This window comes from Erinaceus europaeus, chromosome 6 (assembly GCF_950295315.1).
Source record: "Erinaceus europaeus chromosome 6, mEriEur2.1, whole genome shotgun sequence".
In the NCBI taxonomy this organism is placed as follows: Eukaryota; Metazoa; Chordata; class Mammalia; order Eulipotyphla; family Erinaceidae; genus Erinaceus; species Erinaceus europaeus.
This window is the reverse complement of record NC_080167.1, coordinates 4968677-4995096: the sequence shown is the minus strand read 5'-3', so window position 1 is coordinate 4995096 and position 26420 is coordinate 4968677. Positions and strand designations below refer to the sequence as shown.

Here is a 26420-nt window from a genome sequence, read left to right as displayed (position 1 = left end):
CCCACTGAGCGCCCCGTCCCGTCCCCAGGTGTATGTACGGAGGGGCTACATCGCCTACGAGCTCAACAGCCTGCAGCACCGGCAGCTCCCAGACGGCACGTGCGTGGTGGAGTTCCAGTTCATGCTCCCGTCCTCCCATCCCAACAGGTAGGCTACACCCTCCTGCTGGGCACGGGGGGTCTGGACACCGAGGGCCCCCGGGCAGCCTCACCTCTCCACCCCCTGCCTCTGAGGGAGAGGGATTGAGAGAGGAGAAACACCTCTGCATGGCTCCACCATCCCCGCTGCTCTCAGGTGGTGCTGGGCTCAAACACAGGGCCCTCAGGTGCATGCCTACATGTCACACCCCTGGGGCGTGGGCTTCTCTGCAGACCCCCTTCCCTCCCTCCCTCCCTTGCTGAGTCCACGCAGAGCTCTGGGTTGGAGCTGTGACCGCGGGGTGCTGACCAGACCCCCGCCTGCCCCCGCAGGATGGCCGTGCCCATGAACGTGACCAACCCCGACCTCCTGCGGCACAGCACCGAGCTCTACATGGACAACGGCTTCTCTCCGCAGTGCCAGCGCACGGGCGCCATGGTGGCCTTTGCCAGATTCGACGACTTCACCAGGTAGCACCCTGAGCACGGGAGGCGGGGGCTCCCTTCAACCCCTGCTGCGGATGGCAGGATGAGGGCTCCCTGTGGCGACAGTCACACGGGCTCTGTGGGGTTGACTAGACCAGAGAGCCAGGGCCCTGTGGCAGGGTGAGAGAGAGTGTGGACAGCACCTGGCAGACGCCGGCTCTCAGCCCTGCTGGCACTTCCTCCTCTTCTTCCTCTCACTCCTCCTCCTCCTCCCCTTCTCTCACCTCTCCTCTTCCTCCTCCTCCTCCTTCTCCTTCTCTTCTTCCTTCTCCTCTCCTTCCTCTTCCTCCTCTTTCTCTTCCTCCTCATCCTCCACCTCCTCCTCTTACTCCTTCTCCTCCTCTTCCTCCTTCCCCTCCTCCTCTCACTCCTTCTTTTCCTCCTCTTCCTCCTCCTTCTTTTCCTCCTCTCTCTCCTCCTCACATTCCTCCTCCTCTCCTTCCTCTTCCTCCTCCTTCTCATCCTCCTCCTCCTCCACCTCCTCCTCTCACTCTTCCTCTTCCTCCTTCCCCTCCTCCTCTCACTCTCTTCCTCCTCTTCCTCCTCTCTCTCCTCCTCACACTCCTCCTCCTTCTCCTCCTCTCCTTCCTCTTCCTCCTCCTTCTCATCCTCCTCCTCTCCCTTCTCCTCTCATTCCTCCTCTTCCTCCTCCTTCTTCTCCTTCCTCCTCCTCCTCTCTTTCCTCCTTCTCCTTCTCATCTTCCTCCTTCTCTTCCTCCTCCTCCTTTTTCTCCTCCTCCTTCTCCTCCTCCTCATCCTTCTCCTCTTCCTCCTTCTCCTCCTCCTCTTCCTCATCTTTCTCTTCCTCCTCCTCTTCCTCATCTTTCTCTTCCTCCTCCTCTTCCTCATCTTTCTCCTCCTCCTCTTCCTCATCTTTCTCCTCCTCCTCCTCCTCTTCCTCATCTTTCTCCTCCTCCTCCTCTTCCTCATCTTTCTCCTCCTCCTCCTCCTCTTCCTCATCTTTCTCCTCCTCCTCCTCTTCCTCATCTTTCTCTTCCTCCTCCTCTTCCTCATCTTTCTCTTCCTCCTCCTCTTCCTCATCATTTGTAATCACCAGGGTTATTGCAGGGGCTCGGTGCCTATACAACAAATCCACCACTCCCAGTGAATGTCCCCCCTTTTTTGTTTTGTTTTATTAAGACAGAGGACTAGAGAGGGGAGGGGCGGGGGGGCACTGCTGACCTGCACCACGGTTCATGAAGCTTCTACCCTGCAGTTGGGTGGGTGGGGGGCTTGAACCCAGATCCTTGTGCATGGCACCATCTTTTTTTTTTTTTTTTTGGTTTATGGAAGGGAGGCAGTGGGAAGGCAGTGCCTGACACCCCCCTGCCTCTGTGCACCCCAGGAACTTCGATGAGGTCATCTCCTGCTTCGCCAACCTGCCTAAGGACACCCCGATCTTCTCCAAGACCCAAGATGGTCTGTACCCCGAGGATGACAGCAAGGTGAGGGAGTGAGCAGCCAGACAGCCCGCGCAGGTGGGATGGGGGCCCGGGCTGGCCAGCTCCTTCCACTGCCCCCTCGGCTTCCCCTTCCAGCACCTCCGAGAGGAACCCATCCACATCCTGAACGTGGCCGTCCAGAGCACCGACCAGCTGGAGGATGAGGACCTGGTGCCCATATTCCGCGCTTTCGTGCAGTCCAAGGTGGGCGGGCTGCTCCTTCACCAGAGACCTTGGTGGAGGCGGCTGCTCGGGCCAGGCCCTCAGCTGCTTGAACCCTGGTCCTTGCGCATGGTAACATGTGCCCTCAGCCGGGTGTGCCACCGCCCGGTCCCTGTGTGTGTTTTATGTTCTGCTGAAAGGGACATCTCTTAGCAACTCTGAGTTGGTGTGTTGGGTTTTTTGATGCAGAAAAACATCCTTGTGGACTACGGGCTCCGGAGAATCACTTTCCTGATTGCCCAAGAGGTGAGTGGGGCCTTCCGCTGCAGGTCTGGCTGGGGCGGACGGGATCCATTGATAGGTCGGTCGACTGATCACATGGGGAGACTTGCTCAATGCTCAATGGTTCACTGGCACAGCTGTTGGAAAGCACCGAAGAAGCCCACAGACGCTTCAACATGCTGGATCCCAATCATCTTTTGTGTGTTGGGGGGGGGGCTTCTCTTTTGCAGAGAGAATTCCCCAAGTTTTTCACGTTCAGAGCAAGAGACGAGGTACGGAAACAGCGGTTTGCTTTGCCATGCACACGCATGACCCAGGTTTGAACCCCGTTCCCGCCACACTGAAGGACGTTTTGGTGTCTTATCTATTGCTCTATTGATCTGTCTAATCTGAAAAAGTCGCCTAGAGTACTGAAGCCTCAGTGACAAACAAACAAACAAACGAAAAGTCATGATGCCATTGTCTCTGCCGGGGTCCACACTATTGAACTTCTCGGTCTCCAGCCTCCCTGTGCGCTGGACTCTGCTGGGGCCTGCCCCCCCCCCCCCGGCTCAGTCCTCCTGCCCTGCTGCCTTTGCTGTAACTTCCTTTTCACACCTGCGGGGCTGCGGTAGACCTTCTGGAACAGGGCTTGGCAAGTGGTCTGCAGGCTGGCCACCTTGATTATGGACGAGGTTGTGCTGGGATCCGGCTGCACCCCACCGTCACCTGTCATCTGCGGTGACTTTCTGCTTCCTGTAGAAAAACCGAGTAGGAAGTATGGGCCATCCACCTAGCATGTCTCTGCTCTCTGACCCTTTAGGAGAAAAGATTCTGGGGTAGGCAGATAGCTCACTTGGTAGACCACACTTTGTGTGTGAAACCTGGGTTCAAGCCTTAGCTCCACATGCAAACCCTTGGGAGCTCTGTGGATGGTGGAGCGAAGCTGTGATGTCTCTCTCTCTCTCTCTCTTTCTCCCTCAAGGAAATGAGAGAGTGGTGAAACCAGGCCAGAGAGGCCACTTAGCAATGCTATCATGCATGTGCAAGGCTGTGAGTTTCTTACTCAGACCACATAGAAGAACAAGAGATGTTTATTCTTGTTCTGGAAAACATGGGCTTGTTCCCAACGTGGGGACTCGTGACTCCACTGTGTGCAGACTTTTGCATCTGAATTCACCCAATGCCCTTTTTTTTTTTTTAATACTGCACTTATTTTCCTTTAGTGAGAGAGAGAGAGACCAGAGCACAACTCAGCTCTGGCTTATGCTGAGGCTGGGGATTGAACCTGGGATCTTAGAGCCTCAGGCATGAGAGTTTTTTTGCAGAACCATTATGCTGTGTTCCCAGCCCCCAGCCAAGGCCTTTGTTTCCCTGTTAAGACTCTGTTTCCCCTCATTTCTTTACTTCCTCTTCCCTTCTTCTGAGGCTGTGTCACTTCCCCCTTGGGGTTGGGAACCTGTCCCCACCAGCAGCCTTAGGTGTTAGGGTCTCAGTGAGAGCAGCCTGACTGGGCCGGAAGTTCTGGGGACAGGCCTGGCTTCTCGTGCCAGACACGCTGGGCTGAGCTGCCCTCTGACCTCAGCGAAACCCCAGGTCTCTTGCATCCTGGGGGTTCATTGAGAGTCAGAGACACGGGCCAGGGGAGGGGCTGGTGCGGGGCCCCGGGCTCGGGGGGACAGTCGTGGGCCCAGCCTGTGTGAGCCCTCCATCCTGTGCCCCCACAGTTCGCCGAGGACCGCATCTACCGCCACCTGGAGCCCGCGCTGGCCTTCCAGCTGGAGCTCAGCCGCATGCGGAACTTTGAGCTGCGTGCGGTGCCCTGCGCCAACCACAAGATGCACTTGTACCTGGGCTCGGCCCGAGTGAAGGAGGGCGTGGAGGTGACGGACCACCGTTTCTTCATCCGCGCCATCATCCGCCACTCAGACCTGATCACAAAGGTGAGGGCTGGGGGTGGGGTGGGGGCTGATGGCTCCCACGCTGGCCGCTGGAGACCGCGTCCCTTCTGTGCTGCCCTCAGGGGACCGCGGGGGTCCCCATGGGAATCTCCTGTCTGGGGTTAGTAGGCAGGTGGGCAGCAGAGTGGCCTGTGGACGACCTGTCTGGCCTGTTGCTGCAGGTACTGTCCTCAGTACCTGCAGGTCCTGACACAGCTCCAGAGGCCCCCAAGCCCCCACCTCCACACCCCTGGAAAGCTGCTCCCTGCTGGGCCACAGCTGGGTGAGCTGGAGCCCTGGATCCCTTCAAACGGGTTCTGTTCCTCAGTTGCCTCTTTATTTTATTTTATTTTTTATTGCCACCAGGGTTATTGTCAGGGCTCAGTATTGGCACTATGAATCCACCGCTCCTGGTGGCCATTTTTTCCCCTTTTGTTGCCCTTGTTGTTTTTATTGTTGTTGTAGTTATTATTGCTGTTGTTATTGATGTCGTTGTTCTTGGATAGGACAGAAAGAAATGGAGAGAGGAGGGGAAGAGAGAGAGGGGGAGAGAAAGATAGACACCTGCAGACCTGCTTCATCACCTATGAAACGACTCCCCTGTAGGTAGGGAGCTGGGGGCTCAAACCGGGGTCCTTACTGTGGTCCTTGCGCTTCGCGCCACGTGTGCTTAACCCACTGCGCTACTGCCTGACCCCCACCATTTTTTTTTATTTGATAGGACAGAAAAAAATGAGAGGGGGAGAGGGAGATAGATAGATAGATAGATAGATAGATAGATAGATAGATAAAGATAGACACCTACAGACGTGCTTCACCACTCGAGAAACTTCCTCCCTGAAGGTGGGGAGCAAGGGCTTGAACCCAGGTCCTTGCACATAGTACTGTGTGCACCACTGCCCTGCCCCCCTTTGGTTTTCTCTTCCGTGGGGTTGGGGTAGTACGCCCCCTGGGTGCTGCTCACTCAGAGGGCCAGAGGCGCTTTCTGTGTGGCTCTGTCCCGGCTGCTGTGCACCCATTCCAGGACCACTGACGTCCTCTGTGGGCACACGGGAGGCGGTGCGCCCCCACCCCCCCCAGCTGAGCGTCTCCCCGGCCGGCAGGAAGCCTCCTTCGAGTACCTGCAGAACGAGGGTGAGAGGCTGCTCCTGGAGGCCATGGACGAGCTGGAGGTAGCCTTCAACAACACCAGCGTGCGCACCGACTGCAACCATATCTTCCTCAACTTCGTGCCCACCGTCATCATGGACCCCTCCAAGGTCGGGGGGGAACGGGGGTCGCTGGGGCCTGGGGCTCCCCGGGGCCCTGCTTCTTGGGACAGGAGGCCATGGGTGGCGGGAGGTAGGACTGAACCTGTACCCCCACGGGGCTCAGGGTCACGGCTACAGCTGCTCGCTCTCAAGTCCCTGTGACCATGGCTGCTCACTGCCATCCCACCCCCTGCAACTTCTGCCCCGAGTGTCCCGCAAACACAGGACACTGTCTCCCCCACCCACCCCCCACTCCCACCCTGACATCAGGCAGCAAGCACATGTGTGAGGAGGGAGGAAGCACCTGGGGCTGAGTCTTTTTTTTTTTTTTTTTAATGTTTCTGCTTATTTATTCCCTTTTGTTACCCTTGTTGTTTTATTGTTGTAGTTATTTTTGTTGTTATTGATGTCGTCGTTGTTAGATAGGACAGAGAGAAATGGAGAGAGGAGGGGAAGACAGAGAGGGGGAGAGAAAGACAGACACCTGCAGACCTGCTTCACCGCCTGTGAAGCGACTCCCCTGTAGATGGGGAGCCGGGGGCTTGAACCGGGATCCTTAACTCTGGTCCTTGCGCTTGGCACCACGTGCATGCACTTAAGGCACCGTGCTACTGCACGACTCCCTTTTTTTTTTTTCCTCCAGGGTACTTCCTGGGGCTCGGTGCCTGCACTAAGAGTCCACTCACTGCTCCAGTGGCCATTTTTTCCTTTTTTTTTTTTTTAAATTTTTTTTTATGGGACAGAGAGAACTGAAGAGGGAAGGGGAATACAGAGAAGGGGAGAAGGATGGACACCCACAGAAGTGCTTCACCACCTGTGAAGCGACCCCCCTGCAGTTGGGGAGCCGAGGGCTCGAACCGGGATCCTTGCATGGGTCCTGTTGTTTCGAACTATGTGTGCTCAACCTAGTGCACCACCACCCAGCCCCCTGGGCCTAGTGCTTCTCTAGAATTCAGGCTGGAGTCCCCGCCCCATCTCGGCATGGGTGCAACTACAGCTCATAGCAGAGAGAGCACAGAGGCTTCAGATGCAAGACACAGAGAGGAAGACCAACAGCCTCAGTTTCCCAGCCTGGAAGTGTCCACCCCTCTGAAGGAGTCTGGGCAGGGGTTCTCCGTCCTGCCCTCCTCCCTGTGGCGCTGGAGCCCAGAGGCTGTCTCTGACACCGGGACCCCCGGCAGATCGAGGAGTCGGTGCGCTCCATGGTCATGCGCTACGGCAGCCGGCTGTGGAAGCTCCGTGTGCTGCAGGCCGAGGTCAAGATCAACATCCGCCAGTCCACCACGGGCTCTGCCACGCCCATTCGGCTCTTCATCACCAACGAGTCCGGCTACTACCTGGACATCAGCCTCTACGAGGAAGTGACCGACCCCAGAACCGGAAACGTAAGGCGGGCAGGGCAGGGCGGAGGGCAGCTGGGGAGACGGAGACTCCTGTGAGGTCACGGGTGGGACGGTGAGAGAGCTCACTCGAGAGGGCACATGCTTCGACTTGGGTGCAGGCCCTTGGTGCACCACATGGGAGCCCTGAGGCACCAGAGGAAGCTTCAATGCTGTGGTTTGTCCTCTGCTGAAGAAGTCATTGCTGAGCGGGGAAACCCCAGGGACAATGACACCAGCAGCCAGGGTAGTGTGGTCAGGGAGATGCAGAGCTGTAGTGCATGGGACTTACATATACTGAGGCCCCGGGTCCAGTCCCCTGAGTGGCCACTCGCCAGATCTGAGCAGTGCCCTGCTAAACAAACAAACAAACAAAACCTGGTTGAGTGCACATATTACAATGCATAAGGTTCTGGGTTCAAGCCCCTGATCCCTACCTGCAGGGGGGAAGCTTCATGAGCAGTGAAGCAGTGCTGTAGCTATCTCTCTCTCTCTCCCCCTCTCCTTGTTTTCCCCACACTCTCTCAATTTCTTTCTGTCCTTAACCAAAACAAATAACAACATTATATATATATATATATTTTTTTTTTTTCAAATGTAGTTCCTAGAGAGGGTAAAGGTGTCCCCCAGCTGTGTTTTTTAAAAACAGACTTGTGGGCCTGAGATGCAGCAGTTCACACAGTAGTGCATACATCTGCTCATGCAAAAGGCCCTGGGCTTTATCCCTGACAGAACACGGGAACAGCATGCACAGCACCCAGGGAGCCCCATGGAGGGTGGGCAGGGCTGTGGGGTCTCTCCTCTCTCAGCACCAGGCACAGCACCCAGGGAGCCCATGGAGGGTGGGCAGGGCTGTGGGGTCTCTCATCTCTCAGCACCATGCACAGCACCCAGGGAGCCCATGGAGGGTGGGCAGGGCTGTGGGGGTCTCTCCTCTCTCAGCACCAGGCACAGCACCCAGGGAGCCCATGGAGGGTAGGCAGGGCCGTGGGGGTCTCTCCTCTCTCAGCACCATGCACAGCACTCAGGGAGCCCATGGAGGGTGGGCAGGGCTGTGGGGTGTCTCCTCTCTCAGCACCATGCACAGCACCCAGGGAGCCCATGGAGGGTGGGCAGGGCTGTGGGGTGTCTCCTCTCTCAGCACCATGCACAGCACCCAGGGAGCCCCATGGAGGGTGGGCAGGGCTGTGGGGTCTCTCCTCTCTCAGCACCCTGCACAGCACCCAGGGAGCCCCATGGAGGGTGGGCAGGGCTGTGGGGTCTCTCCTCTCTCAGCACCATGCACAGCACCCAGGGAGCCCATGGAGGGTGGGCAGGGCTGTGGGGTCTCTCCTCTCTCAGCACCCTGCACAACACCCAGGGAGCCCATGGAGGGTGGGCAGGGCTGTGGGGTCTCTCTCAGCACCATGGACAGCACCCAGGGAGCCCCATGGAGGGTGGGCAGGGCTGTGGGGTCTCTCCTCTCTCAGCACCATGGACAGCACCCAGGGAGCCCCATGGAAGGTGAGCAGGGCTGTGGGGTCTCTCACAGTATTGAAAATGATCAAAGACACCGAGGAAATTGCAGAAGTCGCCTGAGAGCGTCCCCCGAATCGACCTGCAGCTGCCTCCCCCAGGGAGAGGATCAGAGGGAGTTGACACTGGTGGGGCAAAAGTGTTCACCTGCTGTGTCTGCACATCTGGGGGTTCTTGACGGCTGTGCTCCCACCCAGCCCTGTCCTGCTCTTATCTGGCTGACCGCAGTGGCAGAGGCGAGACTGGCTGTTGGTTCCCCTGTAACGTGCCCTGTCGCCGTGGGCCCCCTGCCTCACCTCCTCTGTCTCCGTCCCCCGTCCAGATCATGTTCCACTCCTTCGGCAGCAAGCAGGGCCCCCAGCACGGGATGCTAATCAACACGCCCTACGTCACCAAGGACCTGCTGCAGGCCAAGCGCTTCCAGGCCCAGTCGCTGGGCACCACCTACGTGTATGACTTCCCGGAGATGTTCCGGCAGGCAAGTGCCCTCAGGGTCACCGGCCCTGTGCCACCTCTCACAACAGGCCTTCCTGGGGAGAAAGGCACAAACTACGGTGGTGTATCTGGTAGAGCACATATGTTACGAGCACAGAGACCTGAGTTCAAGCTCCTAGCCACCACCTGCTGTGGGGAAGCTTTCTGAGTGGTGAAGCAGGGCTGCAGGTGTCTATCTCTTTCCCTCTCTATTTCCCCTTCCCTCTGGATTCCGCTCTGTCTCTGTCTAATGAAAAACAAAGACATGGGGGCCAGTCAGTAGTGCAGCAGGCAGCGGGTTAAGCGCACATGGCGCAAAGCTCAAGGACCGGCTGAAAGATCCCGGTTCGAGCCCCTGGCTCCCCACCTGCAGGGGTTCACTTCACAAGAGGTGAAGCAGGTCTGCAGGTGTCTTTCTCTCCCCCTCTGTCTTCCCCATCTCTCTTGATTTCTCTCTGTCCTATCCAACAACAATTATGGCAATAATAACAACAACAATAACAACAACGATAAACAACAAGAGCAACAAAAGGGAAACAAACAACAAAGACATTAAGATTGGTGGCGGAGGAGCATCACAAAGGGTGAAGCTGGGCTACAGTCTCTCTCTTCCCTCTTGATTTCTCTCTGTCTCTACGTAATAATAATAATAATAATAATAATAATAATAATAAAGACATGGGGGCCAGGTGGTGGCACAGTCAGATAAGCGCACATATTACAGTGCACTAGGACCCTGGTTTGCGCCCCGGCTGCCCACCTGCAGGGGCAAAGCTTCACAAGCGGTGAGGCAGGGACTTCAGGTGTCTCCCTGTCTCTCTTCCTCTCTATTTCCCCCTCCCCTCTCAGCTTCCCTCTGTCCTACTTAATGAAATAAAATTTTAAAAAATGAATAAATATTTAAAAAGTTTTTTCTCAAATGCTTTAAAAATAAAGTTAAGGGGGTCGGGCAGTAGCGCAGGTGGCGCAAAGTGCAAGGACCGGCGTAAGGATCCTGGTTCAAGCCCCCGGCTCCCCATCTACAGAGGAGTCGCTTCACAGCCGGTGAAGCAGATCTGCAGGTGTCTATCTTTCTCTCCACCTCTCTTCCCCCTCCTCTCTCCATTTCTCTCTGTCCTATCCAACAATGACGACATCAATAACAACAATAATAACTACAACAACAATAAAAATACTACAACAATAAGAAAATAAGGTCAACAAAAGGGGAAAAAGCAAATTAAAAAATTAAAAAGTAATAAATCAAATCAATAAATCTGATAAAAAAAGAGAAGACGCCAACATTGGGTTGCCATCATAATGTCTTTTAATAATAATAGTCTTTTAATAATAGTCTTTTCCAAAATCAGCCTGGCTTCCCCCCTTTCTAGTCCGTGATCTGGAGCACAGATCACAGACTAGAAAGGAAGGTGGAGAGAGGGTGATGGTAGACATTGCAAGCAGACAGAAGTAGGATCAGTGGGTACCCCCCCCCCCCCCGTGTCAGCTACACGCCCTCAAAGACCAAAACGGCATGTTAGCTTGTTTCTGCCAAGTGTGCTTCCTGCCCCCTTAGTTTTATTCACAGGGTCTTCCCATGGCTCTTCTTTCTCCAGCTGTGGAGAAAACCTTTGACAGCTCCACGGGCTGGGCGCTCGGCTAATCATTTTATGATCTGGGCTCTGCCGCACTGCAAGTAGGGAGAGAGCGGGAAGGTGGTCCCTCCTGACCGGTGACTCCAGGGCTGTCTCTCTCTTCCCCAACCTCTCTCCAGGCTCTCTTTAAACTGTGGGGCTCCCCAGACGGGTACCCCAAAGACGTCCTGACGTACAAAGAACTTGTGCTCGACTCTCAGGGCCAGCTGGTGGAGATGAACCGACTTCCTGGAGGGAACGAGGTGAGGAGAGTCCACGGGGCCACAGGGAGGGTGGAGCATGGAGTGTGTATGCTCAAGGACCCAGGTTCGATCCCCAGCACCTCACTTGCTAGAGCCAAGAGGGTCTCTCACTCATTTATTTATTTGTTCATTTATTTATTTATTTTTCCTTTATTGGGGGATTAATTTTTTAAAATAAAGTTATTTTCTTTATTTGAGGAAAGAATTATGACACACATACCAGTTCCAAATCACTGCCAGTAACTAGCTAATGGAGTTCTTAATTATATGGGAATGACTATGATTGACCTATTTCTCTTATAATTTCTTTATTGGGAGATTAATGTTTTACATTTGACAGTCAATACAGTAGTTTGTACATGCATAACATTTCTCAGTTTTCCACATAACAATACAACCCCCACTAGGTCCTCTGTCATCCTGTTCCAGGACCTGAACTCTCCCCCTGCCACGCCAGAGTCTTTTACTTTGGTGCAATACACCAACTCCAGTTCAGGTTCTACTTGTGTTTTCTCTTCTGATCTTGTTTTTCAACTTCTGTCTGAGAGTGAGATCATCCCATATTCATCCTTATTTATATTTTTATTGCCTCCAGGGTTATTACTGGGGTTCGGTGCCTGCACAATGAATCCACTGCTCCCAGGAGCCATTTTTCCTTTTTTTTTAAAAATTACTTTTATTTTATTTTTAAAAATATGTATTAATTAATGAGAAAGATAGGAGAGGAGGAGAGAAAAAGAACCAGACATCACTCTGGTATATGTGTTGCCAGGGATTGAACTCTGGACCTCATGCTTTAGAGTCTGCTGCTTTATCCACTGCACCATCTCCTGACCACTAAATTCTTTTTATTTTTTATTTGAAAGGTCAGAGAGATATTGAGAAGGGTGGAGAGGCAGAGTGGGAGAGAGAAAGAGAGACACCTGTAGACCTGCTTCACCGCTTGTGAAGCGACCCCCCTGCATGTGGAGAGCCGGGGTTCGAACCAGATCCTTGTACTTGGTGACATGTGCTTAACCAGGTGCCCTGCTGCCCATCCCCTTTTTTTTTTGTTTTAATTAAATTAACTAACTAATTTGTTTATTGGTTTTGGATAGAGATAGAGAGAAGTTGAGTAGGAAGGGGGAGATAAAGAAGGAAGAGAGAGGCCAGGCGGTGGTGGCGCATCTGGTTAAGTGCTCACATTATAGTGCGCAAGGGCCTGTGTTCAAGCCCCCGGCCCCCACCTGCAGGGGGAGATCCTCACGAATGGTGAAGCAGGGCTGCAAGTGTCTCTCTGTCTCTCCCCCTCTCTATCTCCCCCTTCCCTCTCAATTTCTGGCTGTCTCTATCCAATAAATAAATAAAGATTTTTTTTTAAAAAAAAAAGGAGACACACCTGCAGACCTGCTTCACTGCTCGTGAAGCTTTCCCCCCCCCCCTGCAAGTGGGGAGTGGGGGCTTGAACGCAGTCCTTGTGCTCTATAATGTGTGCTCTAAACCCGGTGTGCCCTCTGCCTGGCCCCCTGTCATTTATGAAAATCAAACCCTGACCTTGAAGGGGGGGACTCAGCAGCTCACTTCTGCAGAAACAGACGCTCTCCCCTCCCACCACCTCCCAGGTGGGCATGGTGGCCTTCCGAATGCGGCTGAAGACGCCCGAGTACCCGGATGGCCGAGACGTGGTGGTCATCTGCAACGACATCACCTTCCGCATCGGCTCGTTCGGGCCCGGCGAGGACCTCCTGTACCTTCGGGCCTCAGAGCTGGCCCGCGCAGAGGGCCTACCCCGCATCTACCTGGCCGCCAATAGTGGTGCCCGCATCGGCCTGGCCGAGGAGGTCAAACACATGTTCCAGGTGGCCTGGGTGGACCCCAAACAACCCCACAAGGTAGGCGGCGAGGCCGGGGGTATAGCACAGGTGGCTGCATGCTAGATTAGGGCGGGAGCGAGGTCTGAATCCATTTCAGGCCTGAAGGCAGCTACTGTGCTCATCCACTGCCTTCCCACCCCGCTGGGAGCTGGGAGCCGGGCCCCATCTCACAGCTCTGTCTTCCAGGGGTTTAAGTACTTGTACCTGACGCCTCAAGACTACACCAAGATCAGCGCCCAAAACTCTGTGCGCTGCAGGCACGTGGAGGAAGATGGGGAGTCTAGGTAGAGAAGGGGCTTTCGGCTACAGGGGGAGTTTGGGGGGATGTCTCTCTCTGCCTCTGCTTGTGTCACTGGTTCTGGTTATTGGCTGGGACCCCCAAGCTTCCATTATGGGCTCCAAGAGACTGGGGGGACGGTTTCCTTTGAGAACCTTTCCTTTTGATCCCCAAATCATTCCCGCCTTTCATAAAATCAAATTGGATTTTTGTTTTATTTTTTTTTGCCAACACCACATATGTACCACTTCAGGCAGGACTATTTTCCTTCCTTTTTCTTTTCTATTTTTTTTTTTTAAATTGACAAGACAGAAATTGAGAGGGGAAGGGGAGTTAAAGATGGAGAGAGAGAGGCGGAGGGTAGACAGCATAATGGTTATGCAAACAGACTCTCATGCCTGAGACTCCAACGTCCCAGGTTTAATCCCCTGCACCACCATAAGCCAGAATAAATAAATAAAAATAAAAAAATAATTAAAGGGAGTCGGGCTGTAGCGCAGCGGGTTAAGCGCAGGTGGCACAAAGCACAAGGACCGGCATAAGGATCCCGGTTCGAACCCCGGCTCCCCACCTGCAGGGGAGTCGCTTCACAGGCGGTGAAGCAGGTCTGCAGGTGTCTTTCTCTCCTCCTCTCTGTCTTCCCCTCCTCTCTCCATTTCTCTCTGTCCTATCCAACAACAACAATAATAACTACAACAATAAGGCAACAAAGGCAACAAAAGGGAATAAATAAATAAAATAAATATAAAAAAAGAAAAAAATAAATAAAATAAATATAAAAAAAAAGAGAAAGATACCTACCTGCACGCATGCTTCACCGCTCATGAAGTGGACCCCTGCAGATGGGGAGCAGGGCTTGAACTCAGGTCTTTGCACATGGTAATATGTGCACTTAACTGGGTGTGCCTCTGCCTGCCCCCCCTCAAATTGGATTAAAAATACATTATTTATTTAATGAGAGAGAGAGAGACCACAGCACTACTCCGCTCTAGTTTATGGTGATGGTGGGGATTGAACCTGGGACTTTGGAGTCTCAGGCATGAAAGTCTCGCAGAACCATTGTGCTATCATTCCAACCCCCTGTGGAATTGGATTTTGTTTCCACGATGTCCTTGAGCTGCAGGCCTAAGAACCAAACTGGTGCAGTGGTGTTTGGGGAGCTGGGGAGATGCGGGCAGGCAGGGCACTGCTCTGTGAACCCTCCAGAAGAAGTTGCAGTGGGGGAGGTGGTGCAGTGGTTAGAGCTCTGTACTTGCAAGTGTGAGGTCCTGAGTTCCATCTCTGATGAGCGATATTCTGGTTCTTTCTCTTCTCTCTCTGCCTCCAGTGTCATCACTGGGTCTCTGTGCAGGCACCTTGAGCCCACTGTTCCTGGTGGCCTTTTTTTTTTTTTTTGCCATTTTATTGGACAGGACAGAGAGAAATTGAGAGTAGAGGGGGAGATAGGGAGAGAAAGAGAGACACCTGCAGACCTGCTTTGTTGCTCGTGAAGCATCCTTCCTGCAGGTGGGGAGTGGGGTCTCGAACCAGGATCTTTGTGCAGGTCTTTGCACTTCATTCTCTGTGCGCTTAACTGAGTGTGCCACCATCCAGCCCTTTCCCTCTCTCCATATTAATAAACAATAAAAACAAACAAAAACAGACTTTCAGAAGTTACCAGTTGACTGATGCAGTTCTCCCAGAAACTTGGGGACCAACCATGAGGATTCCAGTTCCCCACCTCCCATCCCCCCCCATCTGCTGTGTTCAGCCTCCTCACCTCTCACCTCTCACCTCTCATGCTTCAGCGCGGGGCGCCCCGGGCCGGGCCCTGGCTGCAGCCTGTGTTTGGCTCCCGCAGGTATGTGATCACGGACATCATTGGGAAGGACGAAGGCCTGGGTGTGGAGAACCTGCGAGGCTCAGGCATGATCGCGGGCGAGTCCTCCCTGGCGTACGACGAGGTTGTCACCATCAGCCTGGTGAGTCCCCTCTGCTCCCACCTCCTCTCACGTCGCTAGTATGGAAGCCGCCACCGTCCCAGATGTGAGAGAACGCAGGAAGCTGCTGGGTCCTCAGTGCAGCTCCACGGTGACCCATCTGAACCACCCCACCCCCCGCCCCATGCCTCCTCTGCCCACCCCCACCCCCAGCCCCTTCCTGGAATATTCCTGGTCCATCAGGAGAGTTCATCTGGGTCGTGCACCTGCTTGGTCATGTGTATGATCCAGATTCAAACCATGCCCCACTGCCCGGGGGGGGGGGGGGAGAAGCTTCTTTCCCCCCCGTCTTTTTTTTTCTTCTGTCTGTCTCTCTCTCTGGAAAAGTCAGCTCAGAGCAGCAAAACGCCAGTAATAGCCAAGAAGAGAGAGATGTTAGAGCAAGGCCTGTACGGTGCAGATACCCACCCCCACTCTTTTCACTTTGCCTCCAGGGTTGTCACTGGGCTTGGTGCCGGCACTAGGAACCCACCGCTCCTGGAGGCCGTTTTTTTTCCTTTTTTGTTGGCCTTGCTGTCATTGTTGCCATTGCTGTTGTTGTTGTTGTTGGATAGGACAGAAAGAAACTGAGAGAGGAGGGGAAGACAGAGAAGGGGAGCAGACCTGCTTCACCGCTTGTGAAGCGACCCCCCCTGCAGGTGGGGAGCCGGGGGCTCAAACTGGGATACCTGCACTGGTCCTTGCGCTTCGCACCATGTACGCTGAACCCGCTGCGCTAACACCCGGCCCCCTAAATTTTTTTTTTTAATTTTTATTTTTTTATTAAATAGGCCGGAAAGGAATTGAGAGGGAGAGGGGAGATAGAGAGGGGAAGAGAAAGATAAACACCTGCAGGCCTGCTTCACCATTTGTGAGGCGACTCCCTGCAGGTGGGGAGCAGGGGCTTGAACCCAGGTCCTTGCACTTGGTAATATGTGCATTTCACCTGGCATTCCCCCTACCTCTGGAATCTTTTTGTAGTTAAAGACCAACCCCAGCAGCATCAATAGCTCTTTAGTGTCCTAGGGCTGAGTTTGGGTTCAGTTTTAGCAGTTCTTTTAAAAACATGATTTGAACTGGGGTTCGAGCTCTTAATTAGAAGGGCTTGAGTGCTTAGAAGCTCTTTTGTCTGATTTAAAAATATTTTTTTAAAAATACTTTATATAAGCACACGTGGCTCAAAGTGCAAGGACCGGCGCAAGGATCCCGGTTCAAGCCCCCCGGCTCTCCACCTGCAGGGGGGTCACTTCACAGGCGGTGAAGCAGGTCTGCAGGTGTCTATCTTTCTCTCCCCCTCTCTGTCTTCCCCTCCTCTCTCCATTTCTCTCTGTCCTATCCAACAACGAATGACATCAATAACAACCACAACAGGGCTATAACTACAAGGGCAACAAAAGGGGGAAAAAAGGCCTCCAGGAGCAGTGGATTCATGGTGCAGGCGCTGAGCCCCAGCAATAACCCTGGAGGCCAAAAAAAAAATACTTTATATATTTTAATGATGGATACAGAGAGAAAAAAGAAAGGGAGGGAGGAAAGAAGGTGGGAAGGAAGGAAGGAAGGAGAGAGAAAGAAGGAAAGAAAGAGAGGAAGACCAACAAGAACCCTGCTCAACTCTGGCTGATGGTGGTCCTGGGGATTGAACCTGAGACCTCAGAGCCTCAGGCATGAAATCCTTTTGCAGAACCACTGTGCCATCTCCCCAGCCCCCTTGAGCACATATCTTGACCCTTCCTGAAGTCCTGTCTCTGGGAGTGCACCTGCCAGCAGTGACAGTGGCAGGAGTGACAGTGCTCGTTCCTGGCGTTCTGTCCCATAAGACCACCCTTCCCCATGCAGCTTGGGGTCCTCAGTTTCCCAACTGGAAAAGTCTGGTCTCAGCATCCTCCTCAGGCTTGTCCCCCAGATGTCACTCGTGTGTGACAGTGACATGTGCTCATGTGATGTCTGTCCTGCAGGTGATGGTTAGGTCCCCTCGGCGTGTCATTCATAGTGTCATTCCACTACGTCCTCAGTGCTGTGCCACCTGTATTTGACATATAGAAGCGTCCCGGTAGCCATCTTTGTTTTAGACTTTCTTTTGCCTCCAGGGTTATTGCACCACAAATCCACTGCTCCTGGAGACCGTTTTCCCCATTTTGTTGCCCTTGTTGTTGCCCTTGTAGTTGTTATAGTTGTTGTTGTTGGATAGAACAGAGAGAAATGGAGAGAGATGGGGAAAACAGAAAGGGGGAGAGACCAACATAGACACCTGCAGACCTGCTTCACCGCCTGTGAAGCAACCCCTCTGCAGGTGGGGAGCTGGGGGCTCGAACCGGGATCCTTACGCCGGTCCTTGCGCTTTGAGCCATGTGCGCTTAACCCGCTGCGCTACCGCTCAGCCCCCGACTTTTTTTTTAAAATTAATTTTGCTGGAGGCTAGTCATTTACAGTCACACAGGCCCAACCACTCATCTCCCCCTGATTGGTGTCTAGAAGACACCCCTAGGACCCCAGTGTCCCTTTGTCCCGTCCCTGTCCCTCCTTCCCCAGAGTTCTTTGCTTTGGTGCAATGTGCCACACCCTAGTCAGGTTTCTCCTTGTTTTCCTTACTTCTCTTTGTTCTGGAAAATTTGTTTTCTTACTCAAACTCCATGAGGTCGGGAGGGTTTCACGTGAGAGGGGAATCAGAGCACCTGTCTGGCCCCTGCAATGCCAGGTTTGAACTGGGATCCTCAGGCATGCAACCTGCACTTCAGCAGCTGAGCTGTTTTGTATTTTGAAATAGGCCAGGTCTCGTCAGGAGCGACAGGACAGTGTTGAGAGGCCCCAAGTGTCCCCACCCCCCCCTGACTGGTACCTTCCCTGTGTGCCACAGCTGTGTGTGAGGGGAGGGGCAGCGGTGGCCCTGAGGTCAAGCTGGGGTTCCCCGACTGCCTGCTGGAGGGGCTCCCAGAGCGTCCCGTGTCTGCATCTGTCCTGGCCCCTGTCTTCTCTGCACGCCTGTCTTCAGGGTGGACAGCCAGAGTGACTGTGAGCCTTTGCTCTTGGGCCCCGGATCACATTGTCCATGCTGTAATGGCTGTGTGTGCCAACTGGCGCCTGGCTGTCCTGCCAAGGTCCCCACCAGGAGCTCAGGAGGGTCCTCTGTCCACAGGTGACCTGCCGAGCCCTGGGCATCGGGGCATACCTAGTGAGGCTGGGCCAGCGGGTGATCCAGGTGGAGAATTCACACATCATCCTGACGGGAGTCGGGGCGCTTAACAAGGTGACCTCCCGGCTGAGGGTGTGATGGGAGTGCGGGTAGTCAAGCCAGTCAGCCTGACTCCTGGGTTCATCTGGGTTGAGGGCTGGGGGTCTTCTTATGAAATTACATTCTTCCTACTATGCAAGAGATGTCGTATGATTTGGGGTGATCTGGGTCTCCTGTCAGCACCCACCCCTCAAATAACAACCACACCGACTCTCTTGGCAGACATTCTGTATTACAAATGCTTACTTTTATAACTAGTAACGTTTTTTAGTGCCCAGCAGGGGAATGACCCAGGGGGGTCACACATGTCACATATGTATGATACTGCTCAACCTTTTAATTCTATAGCTTTAGAGAGAGCAAAAGAGACAGAGAGACAGAGCAAGAAAGAAGAGGTGGGGAGAAACACCACTGGACTGCTTCGCCATCCCTGGACTTCCCCTGGACTATTCATGGTGCTCCCATGTGGTGCCAGGGCTTGAACCCAGACCTTCGCGTATGCTCTACTGCTGATATATGCCACAACCCTCCACCCCAAACTATTATTAAAATTTTACCGGTTCAGAAAATAAGGAGGAAGAGATAAGGAAGTCACATGGTTCCCACAGTGGTTTGGGTGCCATGGGTTTTTAGTGGGAAAGCTAAAAATAAAACGAAACCAAGCCACTGGAGATCCCCAGGGCATCAGCCCAGCTCAGCCCAGGTGTCCCTTGGCTTTCATAACAGCTCAAGCTCCCCAGGCAGGCCCCTGCTCACTCTGTGTCCTCAGGTCCTGGGCCGAGAGGTCTACACATCCAACAACCAGCTGGGCGGCGTACAGATCATGCACTACAATGGCATCTCCCACGCCTCTGTGCCCGACGACTTCGAGGGCGTCTACACCATCCTGGAGTGGCTGTCCTACATGCCCAAGGTGCAGTACCCTGCCCCTCCTGCAAGGGGCCTCCCACGCCCAGCCCTCCCTGGCTGCTCTTGGCTTCCTGCCGGAAGCGGCACCGAGACTGATCGTCCCCTCGGGCGGTGGGTAGTGACTCCGGACCATAGACAGCCCTGCAGGGCTCCCGACTCCGCTCTCTCCTCTTTGGGGAGACTCTAACCGCTGCTTGTCTCTGCCATGGGAAGTAGCAGGCTGGGGAAATAGCTCACGTGGATAGCGTGTTGCTTTGCCATGTGCGGGACCCAGGTTCGAGCCTGGTTCCCTGCTTCATTGAGGGAAGCTTCGGCGCTGTGGTCTTTTTCACTTTCTCTGCCTTTCTGCTTTCTCTGCCTCTGTCTAAACAGCAACAAAGACACAAGGTGTTAACCAGGTAGCTGTACAAGTCTGCTCCTTCTGCAGTCCAGGGTAGGGGCTCGGGGCTCTGCTGGACAGCAGTGTGAGGAGGAGACCCCAGGAGACACGGCTGTTGTTCACTGTAGTGTCCTGTGCAGTCAGGGTGCTGGTGGCTGTTATTATAATCATTTCCAAAAGGGAGATTCCCAGAATCAGCTTCTGACAGCTGTCTATCCAGGGTCCCACATGTGCAGGCCACCAAGGCCACGTCTCAGCCCTCAACACATCTTTCTCCCATGCAGGAGGCTTCCTTTTGCATGCCAGCCTTTCCCTGCCCCGCAGCCAGCCTCTCTATCCTTCTCCCTTTTATACTATCTTTTTCTTGCTTGGACTTTGTGGAGACAGTGAGCTCTTCCCAGCTTTGTTCACTTCTGGCTTCAATGAATCTGTCTGAAGTGGGTTTAATTTTATATAAACTATGTTTCCAGACACTCTGAGGGAAAGCCAGTTCTTGCCTGGCAATTTTCATTCCCCTGGTGAGGGGGGTGGGTGGGAATGGAGGTGTATATTGCTGCACAACAAGGCATAATTGTAGCCAGAGGAGGCCAGTCCATAGAACAGCACTGGAGCCTGAGCTGCAGACCTGGCTTTTCTAGGACAACCGCAGCACTGTCCCCATCATCACTCCCACCGACCCCATCGACAGAGAAATCGAATTCCTCCCAACCAGAGCCCCCTATGACCCGCGGTGGATGCTGGCGGGAAGGCCTCACCCAAGTAAGTTCCAAGGTGCTGTGCTTGAGATTGGGTCCTTCCTGGGACTGGGGAGCGTGAGACTGGGACAGACATCTGAGACAGGCAGGGGAGGTGCAGGCAGGGGCCGTGGAGGACTGGGAGCTGTCTCCATTTGCTTTTCCCTGCCTGACTCTTGAGAAAGCCTCCGGACTGGAGCCTATATCCCCCTCTCTGTTTGTCTAACTTTTCAACAATATTTATCATTTATTTCCTCATGTATGTGCTTTGGATAGAGACAGAGAAATTGCAAGTGGGAGATAGAGAAAGAAACACCTGTAGCCCTGCTTCACTGCTCATGATGCTTTCCTGGATGTCACCTGGTGTCCAGTGAGTGGGGACAGTTGCCCTGGGTGTCTCGCTGCAGGAGAGGTGCCAGCCAGGCCCTGCCAGGGGAAGATGGAGCGTCCCCACCTACACCTGGCCTGTCTCTTCTGGGGGCAGCCGGCCTCCCACTTGGTCTTGGTTGGCAGCGCCCAGCCCCGTCGGGCCCGTGTCTCCCATCTGGCCGGCTGGCCCCCATCTTGATGAATGGCCGATGTACTTGCTGGTGCTTGGAGCTGGGCTCCTGGTTTTCCAGAAGAGGGTCTCTGGGCTGCCACGGTCAAGCTCTCTGCAGCCCAGGGATCCCTCATGATCCGGGGTCCCGCCCCTCTGTCCACAGCTCTGAAGGGATCTTGGCAGAGCGGCTTCTTCGACAAAGGCAGCTTCCAGGAGATCATGAAGCCCTGGGCCCAGACGGTGGTGACGGGTCGAGCCAGGTGAGCCCGAGGGTGGCCTGAGCCTCCTATGCCGAGGTGGCATCCCTGTGAGGCCTCCACAGCCAAGGGGCAGTGCATGCGCCCTGCACACCCACCCCTATGCCCTTGAGTGCTGCCCTGGTTGGGGTCCCCCAGCACAGCTCACCCGGGCTCCCCGTGCAGGCTGGGGGGCATCCCTGTGGGTGTGATCGCTGTAGAGACGAGGACCGTGGAGGTGGCAGTGCCCGCAGACCCCGCCAACCTGGATTCTGAGGCCAAGGTGGGTGTACACCCCCAACCGACACCCTCCTCTTTCCCACAGGGAGTCTCTCCCATCACGGTTTCTGGGTGCCTTCCCTGGGAGGCACGGCCCTGGGGCATCTCCCAGATCAGAGGGCAGGTCCAGGCCAACATGGCTGCCCCAGCCTGGGAGTGAGTTGACAGACCTGTCTGCTCTGCTCAGAGATCTCTCCCTGAGCCCCGACTCTGCTGCTGCACCCCCGGTGGCAGGGCTTCTATGTCTGGGAGTGGGAGCCTGTGTCCCAGTCCCCAGCAGCTCCAGGACTGAGAGGCATCCCGTGTGCAGGTCATTCAGCAGGCCGGCCAGGTGTGGTTCCCAGACTCGGCCTACAAGACGGCCCAGGCCATCAGGGACTTTAATCGCGAGTACCTGCCTCTCATGATCTTTGCCAACTGGAGGGGCTTTTCAGGGGGAATGAGAGGTAAGGCCACCCCTGGATGTGTGGGGGGAAGGGTCCTTAGGGGCCACCCCTGGTCCTGGTCATTGCACCAGGGAGCCCCATGGAGGGTGGGCAGGGCTGTGGGGTCTCTCCTCTCTTAGCACCATGGACAGCACCCAGGGAGCCCATGGAGGGTGGGCAGGGGTGTGGGGGTCTCTCCTCTCTCAGCACCCTGCACAACACCCAGGGAGCCCCATGGAGGGCAGGCAGGGCTGTGGGGTCTCTCCTCTCTCAGCACCGTGCACAGCAAGCACCCAGGGAGCCCCACGGAGGGCGGGCAGGGCTGTGGGGTCTCTCCTCTCTCAGCACCATGGACAGCATCCAGGGAGCCCATGGAGTGTGGGCAGGGCTGTGGGTCTCTCCTCTCTCAGCACCATGCACAGCACCCAGGGAGCCCCATGGAGGGTGGGCAGGGCTGTGGGGGTCTCTCCTCTCTCAGCACTGTGCACAGCACCCAGGGAGCCCCATGGAGGGTGGGCAGGGCTGTGGGGGTCTCTCCTCTCTCAGCACCAGGCACAGCACCCAGGGAGCCCATGGAGGGTGGGCAGGGCTGTGGGGTCTCTTCTCTCTCAGCACCAGGCACAGCACCCAGGGAGCCCCATGGAGGTGGACAGGGCTGTGGGGGGTCTCTCCTCTCTCAGCACCATGGACAGCACCCAGGGAGCCCATGGAAGGTAGACAGGGCTGTGGGGGTCTCTCCTGTCTGCCTCACCTTCTCTCTCTAAAGTACTGAAAGGTCTGGCACAAGGAGGCAGCTCTGCTGTGGCATTGTGTGCGTGTGTGAGGCCCTGGGTTCTTCCCTGGTGCCCCACGAGACTAAGCAGACAGACTAAATCGAAGAAGAGGGTGGAGTTGCTGAGCTGTCACAGGTCACGGGGACAGTGACCATGCAAGGAGCTGAGTAGCCTCTTGCTACCTGGCTGGTGGACCATCCTGGGGTGCCCTGGGGCCTGTAGCCACTCCTCCCCCTGGGGACCTGGCTGGGGAAGCAGGGCAGGGCCCCCTTACTCCCAGGCTGCCCGCGTGTGCAGACATGTACGACCAGGTGCTCAAGTTCGGGGCCTACATCGTGGACAGCCTGCGACAGTACCGGCAACCCATCCTCATCTACATCCCCCCCTATGCCGAGCTGCGTGGGGGCTCCTGGGTGGTGTTGGACCCCACCATCAACCCCCAGTGCATGGAAATGTACGCGGACCAGGAGAGCAGGTGGGTGCCCGCCCCGTGTGTGGGGGAGGGGACGCGGGTGGCTCCTCAGTCTCCTTTGAGGTTGGTGTCTGGCGCCTGGTGGGGCCGGGAGGCGGTGGACCTCATGGCTGCGTCTCTCATGCCGTCCGTTGCCCTCTGCTGTCCCCAGGGGGGGCGTTCTGGAGTCAGAGGGCACCGTGGAGATCAAGTTCCGAAAGAAGGACTTGTCCAAGGCCATGAGGAGGCTCGACCCCGTGGCCAAGACGCTGGTGGAGCAGCTGAGTGAGTGCCTGCCCGCCCCCTGCCACTTTCTGACGCCCCCTGCCCCCCTGCTTCCCTGAGCCTGACCCCTCCACCCGCAGGCTCAGGGGAGCTCCCAGACAAGGACCGCAAGGCCCTGGAGGCGCAGCTGCGGGCGCGGGAGGAGCTGCTGCTGCCCACCTACCACCAGGTGGCGGTGCAGTTCGCTGACCTGCACGACACTCCTGGCCGCATGCTGGAGAAGGGGGTCATCTCGGTGAGGGACTGGGGTTTCCCCAGGTGCCCTCTTGGGGCTGGGTGCTGGGCATTGGAATTCCCAGGGAGTCCCCAAAAGCCTCAGAGCTGGTGGCTCTCCTGAGCAGGGAAACCAGAATCCCAACAAGAGTCTCGTGAGCAGCAGGGTCTGGGCCCCGTGTACCCTCCCGGTGTGGGTGGAGTGGCCGGGGTCAACCTGGGACCCGAGGCCGTTTTCCTGCCCCAGGGGACACCCTGGTCCTCTCACAGCCCGGCTGACCCCAGCCCTCCAGGCCTCTGACTTGGCCACTTGCCCCCCTGCCCTGAGCCTCAGTTTCCCGGCTTGGTCAAATGGGTGTGATCTGTGGGCAGGAGAGCTCGGGGAGGGGGGGGCTGGAGGTCCTGGGTTTGAACCCTGGCATCACACTGGGGTATCATGGATGGTGGAGCTGTGCTCTCTCCCCTTTCACTCATCCGTACACCCATCTTCCTCCTCCTCCTCTTCCTCTTCCTCCTCTTCTCCCTCTTTTTCTTTTTCCTCCTCCTCTTCCTCTTCCTCTTCCTCTTCTTTTTCCTCCTCCATCTCCTCCTCTTTTTTCCCCTTCTCCTCCTCCTCTTCCTCCTCCTCTCCAAAACAAAAGCCCAGAGGTCACTTGTGGTTTGGAGCCCACACAAGCTCCCACTCCATTCCCTCAACTCCACCACAGAGCAGGGTCGGGGGGGGGGGGACGGATCCCAGGTGGCACCCCTGCATCCCGGGGGGACTCAGACGGGGCCGGCCTGCAGGACGTGCTGGAGTGGAGGACGGCACGCACCTTCCTGTACTGGCGGCTGCGGCGCCTCCTGCTGGAGAGCCAGGTGAATCAGGAGATGGTGCGGGCCAGCGGGGAGCTGAGCCATGCCCACGTGCAGTCCACGCTGCGCCGCTGGTTCATGGAGACCGAGGGTGCCGTCAAGGTGGGCCGGGGGCCGAGGGTGGGCCGGCGGGGTCTGGCCCTCCGGAGGTGGGTGGGAGGCAGAGGGGGCCCCCACCCATCTCACGCAGCCCCGCCCACACAGGCCTACCTGTGGGACAACAACCAGACAGCGGTTCAGTGGCTAGAGCAGCACTGGCAGGAGAGCGACAGGGTACGTTCCTCCCTCCTCGAGAACATCAGATGCTTGAAGCGCGACTCTGTGATCAAGACCATCCGCAGGTGAGCCCTACACCCAGGGGCCCCTCCAGGCCTGGCCACTGCCCCAGCACCCCATGCCCTGTCCCAGGGGTCCCCACCCAGCCTGGCCACTGCCCCAGCACCCCATGCCCTACCCCAGAAGGTCCCTCCAGGCCTGGCTTTGCCCCCAGCATTCCACGCCCTGCCCCAAGGTCCCCTCCAGGCCTGGTCACTGCCCCAGCACCCCAGCCTCTCCACCCCCTGCCTGGCTGCAGCCCCCAGCACCCAAGGGTGCCTGATCCTACTGGGGTGGCGACATGGCCGGGCTGGTTTAGACCCTCCCCCCAATAGTGAGCCATCAGGCACCCTTCTAAGTCAGTCTTTCCAGAGGGTTCTCTCCACCCCCACCTCCCCTGTGAGTAGTTGATAAAGGAGTTGTAACCACCCCCTTGGGGGAGGAAGCTGAGCCCCGGGGAAGTGCCAGGCCCTGGAGGCACTTGTTCTGTCCCCCTGCAGGCGCCCCAGCCCCTCCTGTGTCCCCACCATGGTGACATGCCGGGAGCTCTGGGCTGGCTGGCACCCAGGAAGGTGACCCAGCTTCCTGAACCACCATGCCCCCACTCTGGGGTGGCCGTTGACGTCAGGCAGGAATAACCCGCCCTGTCCCCCGCAGTCTGGCCCAGGAGAACCCCGAGGTGGCGGTGGACTGCGTGATGCACCTGAGCCAGCACATCAGCCCGGCCGAGCGCGCGCATGTGGCCCAGCTGCTGACCAGCCTGGACGGCCCGGCCTCCACCTGACCTGCCCGCCCCGGGACACGGCCCCCATGCTCACCCTCTGTCGGTCGGCCGTGGCCCCGCCAGGAGCCCCCCACCCCCGGCTTCAGGGGTCTCTGTTGTTCGGCTTCTTCAAGGGAAGGCCCGGGGCATCTCTGCACGGCTATCGATCCCCAGCTCACTCTGCCCTCAATAAACAGGCCCAGGGGGCCCCTCCCAGCAGGCCCTGCACCTCTCCCTTGTCGCCCGGTGGGTGTTGTCTGTGGAGATGGTGTCACATGGAGCCCGGTGCCCTCTCCGAAGCCCCCTATACGGAGGGGACTTTGACGACTCGGTTGTCTGTGCTCTGAGCCTGGCTCCTGGCGTCAGCTGTGTCACTGGCCCAGAAGGAGTGTAGGGGGTGAGAGAAAGCCCATTTTTGTGTTGAAGGGCGTTCCCAGGAGAGAATACAGGTGATTTGATTCGATTTTTAGTTGAGAATCAGATGGTGTTTCATCTTCCCAAAACGGGTCGTGCTCAGCTCAGTTCTGCTTGCCATTCTGGGAGGCAAGCCAGTTCCAAGCCCTCACGGCCTGTGAGCACAGTCTTCCCTCTCCCCCAGGTGCACCCTCCTGCCTGGCTGGGAGGCCACAGTGTCACCACCGATCGCTGACACTCCCCTTGGAGGGTCCTCTCAAGTCACCATTGTCACTCCGACACCATTTGCCTCGTGGTCCGTGGCGGGATCGAGAAAGAGCACTGGACCTCGGGTCACGCCAGCTGGGCAGCTCGTCCATCTGTCCCTGGACAGCCTGTCGAGGACACCCAATGACACCTCACCCCAGAGGCCAATGACGTTAGCCAGCAAGTAGCCCTAGAGGCCAGAGGATATCTGAGCTTCAGAACACAAAGTCGTGTCCACAGCCACTCAGGCCAGTGACAGTGGGCCCCAAGCCCAGGATGGAAGGACGGACAGGCTCAGGATGTGCCGCCACCCTGGCTGGGGGGACGGGAAACCTGTGGGAATAAACTATTTTTTTGAAGGAA

General features: G+C 56.1%; 1 protein-coding gene across 6 annotated transcripts in view; it reads left to right on the top strand.

Annotated features, from left to right (window-relative positions):
- The window catches only part of ACACB (acetyl-CoA carboxylase beta), a 96368-nt gene extending 69948 nt beyond the window's left edge, over positions 1–26420 (top strand). For 4 of the 6 annotated variants that reach the window (XM_060192550.1, XM_060192551.1, XM_060192552.1 and 1 more), the window contains 26 exons: positions 29–147; positions 471–608; positions 1969–2068; positions 2162–2269; positions 2477–2533; positions 2740–2781; positions 4216–4431; positions 5532–5687; positions 6860–7063; positions 8895–9050; positions 10800–10922; positions 12524–12793; positions 12962–13059; positions 14893–15013; positions 18144–18254; positions 19009–19152; positions 20166–20286; positions 20966–21062; positions 21225–21321; positions 21628–21763; positions 22813–22990; positions 23139–23251; positions 23332–23486; positions 24251–24421; positions 24524–24660; positions 25292–26420. In XM_060192550.1, the coding sequence (XP_060048533.1) occupies positions 29–147; positions 471–608; positions 1969–2068; positions 2162–2269; positions 2477–2533; positions 2740–2781; positions 4216–4431; positions 5532–5687; positions 6860–7063; positions 8895–9050; positions 10800–10922; positions 12524–12793; positions 12962–13059; positions 14893–15013; positions 18144–18254; positions 19009–19152; positions 20166–20286; positions 20966–21062; positions 21225–21321; positions 21628–21763; positions 22813–22990; positions 23139–23251; positions 23332–23486; positions 24251–24421; positions 24524–24660; positions 25292–25418 (3495 nt within the window). In that variant the 3' untranslated portion in view covers positions 25419–26420. Of the gene's footprint in view, positions 1–28; positions 148–470; positions 609–1968; positions 2069–2161; positions 2270–2476; positions 2534–2739; positions 2782–4215; positions 4432–5531; positions 5688–6859; positions 7064–8894; positions 9051–10799; positions 10923–12523; positions 12794–12961; positions 13060–14892; positions 15014–18143; positions 18255–19008; positions 19153–20150; positions 20287–20965; positions 21063–21224; positions 21322–21587; positions 21764–22812; positions 22991–23138; positions 23252–23331; positions 23487–24250; positions 24422–24523; positions 24661–25291 lie in introns of those variants that run through there. The other 2 variants (XR_009550301.1, XM_060192554.1) reach the window with 2 other exon arrangements.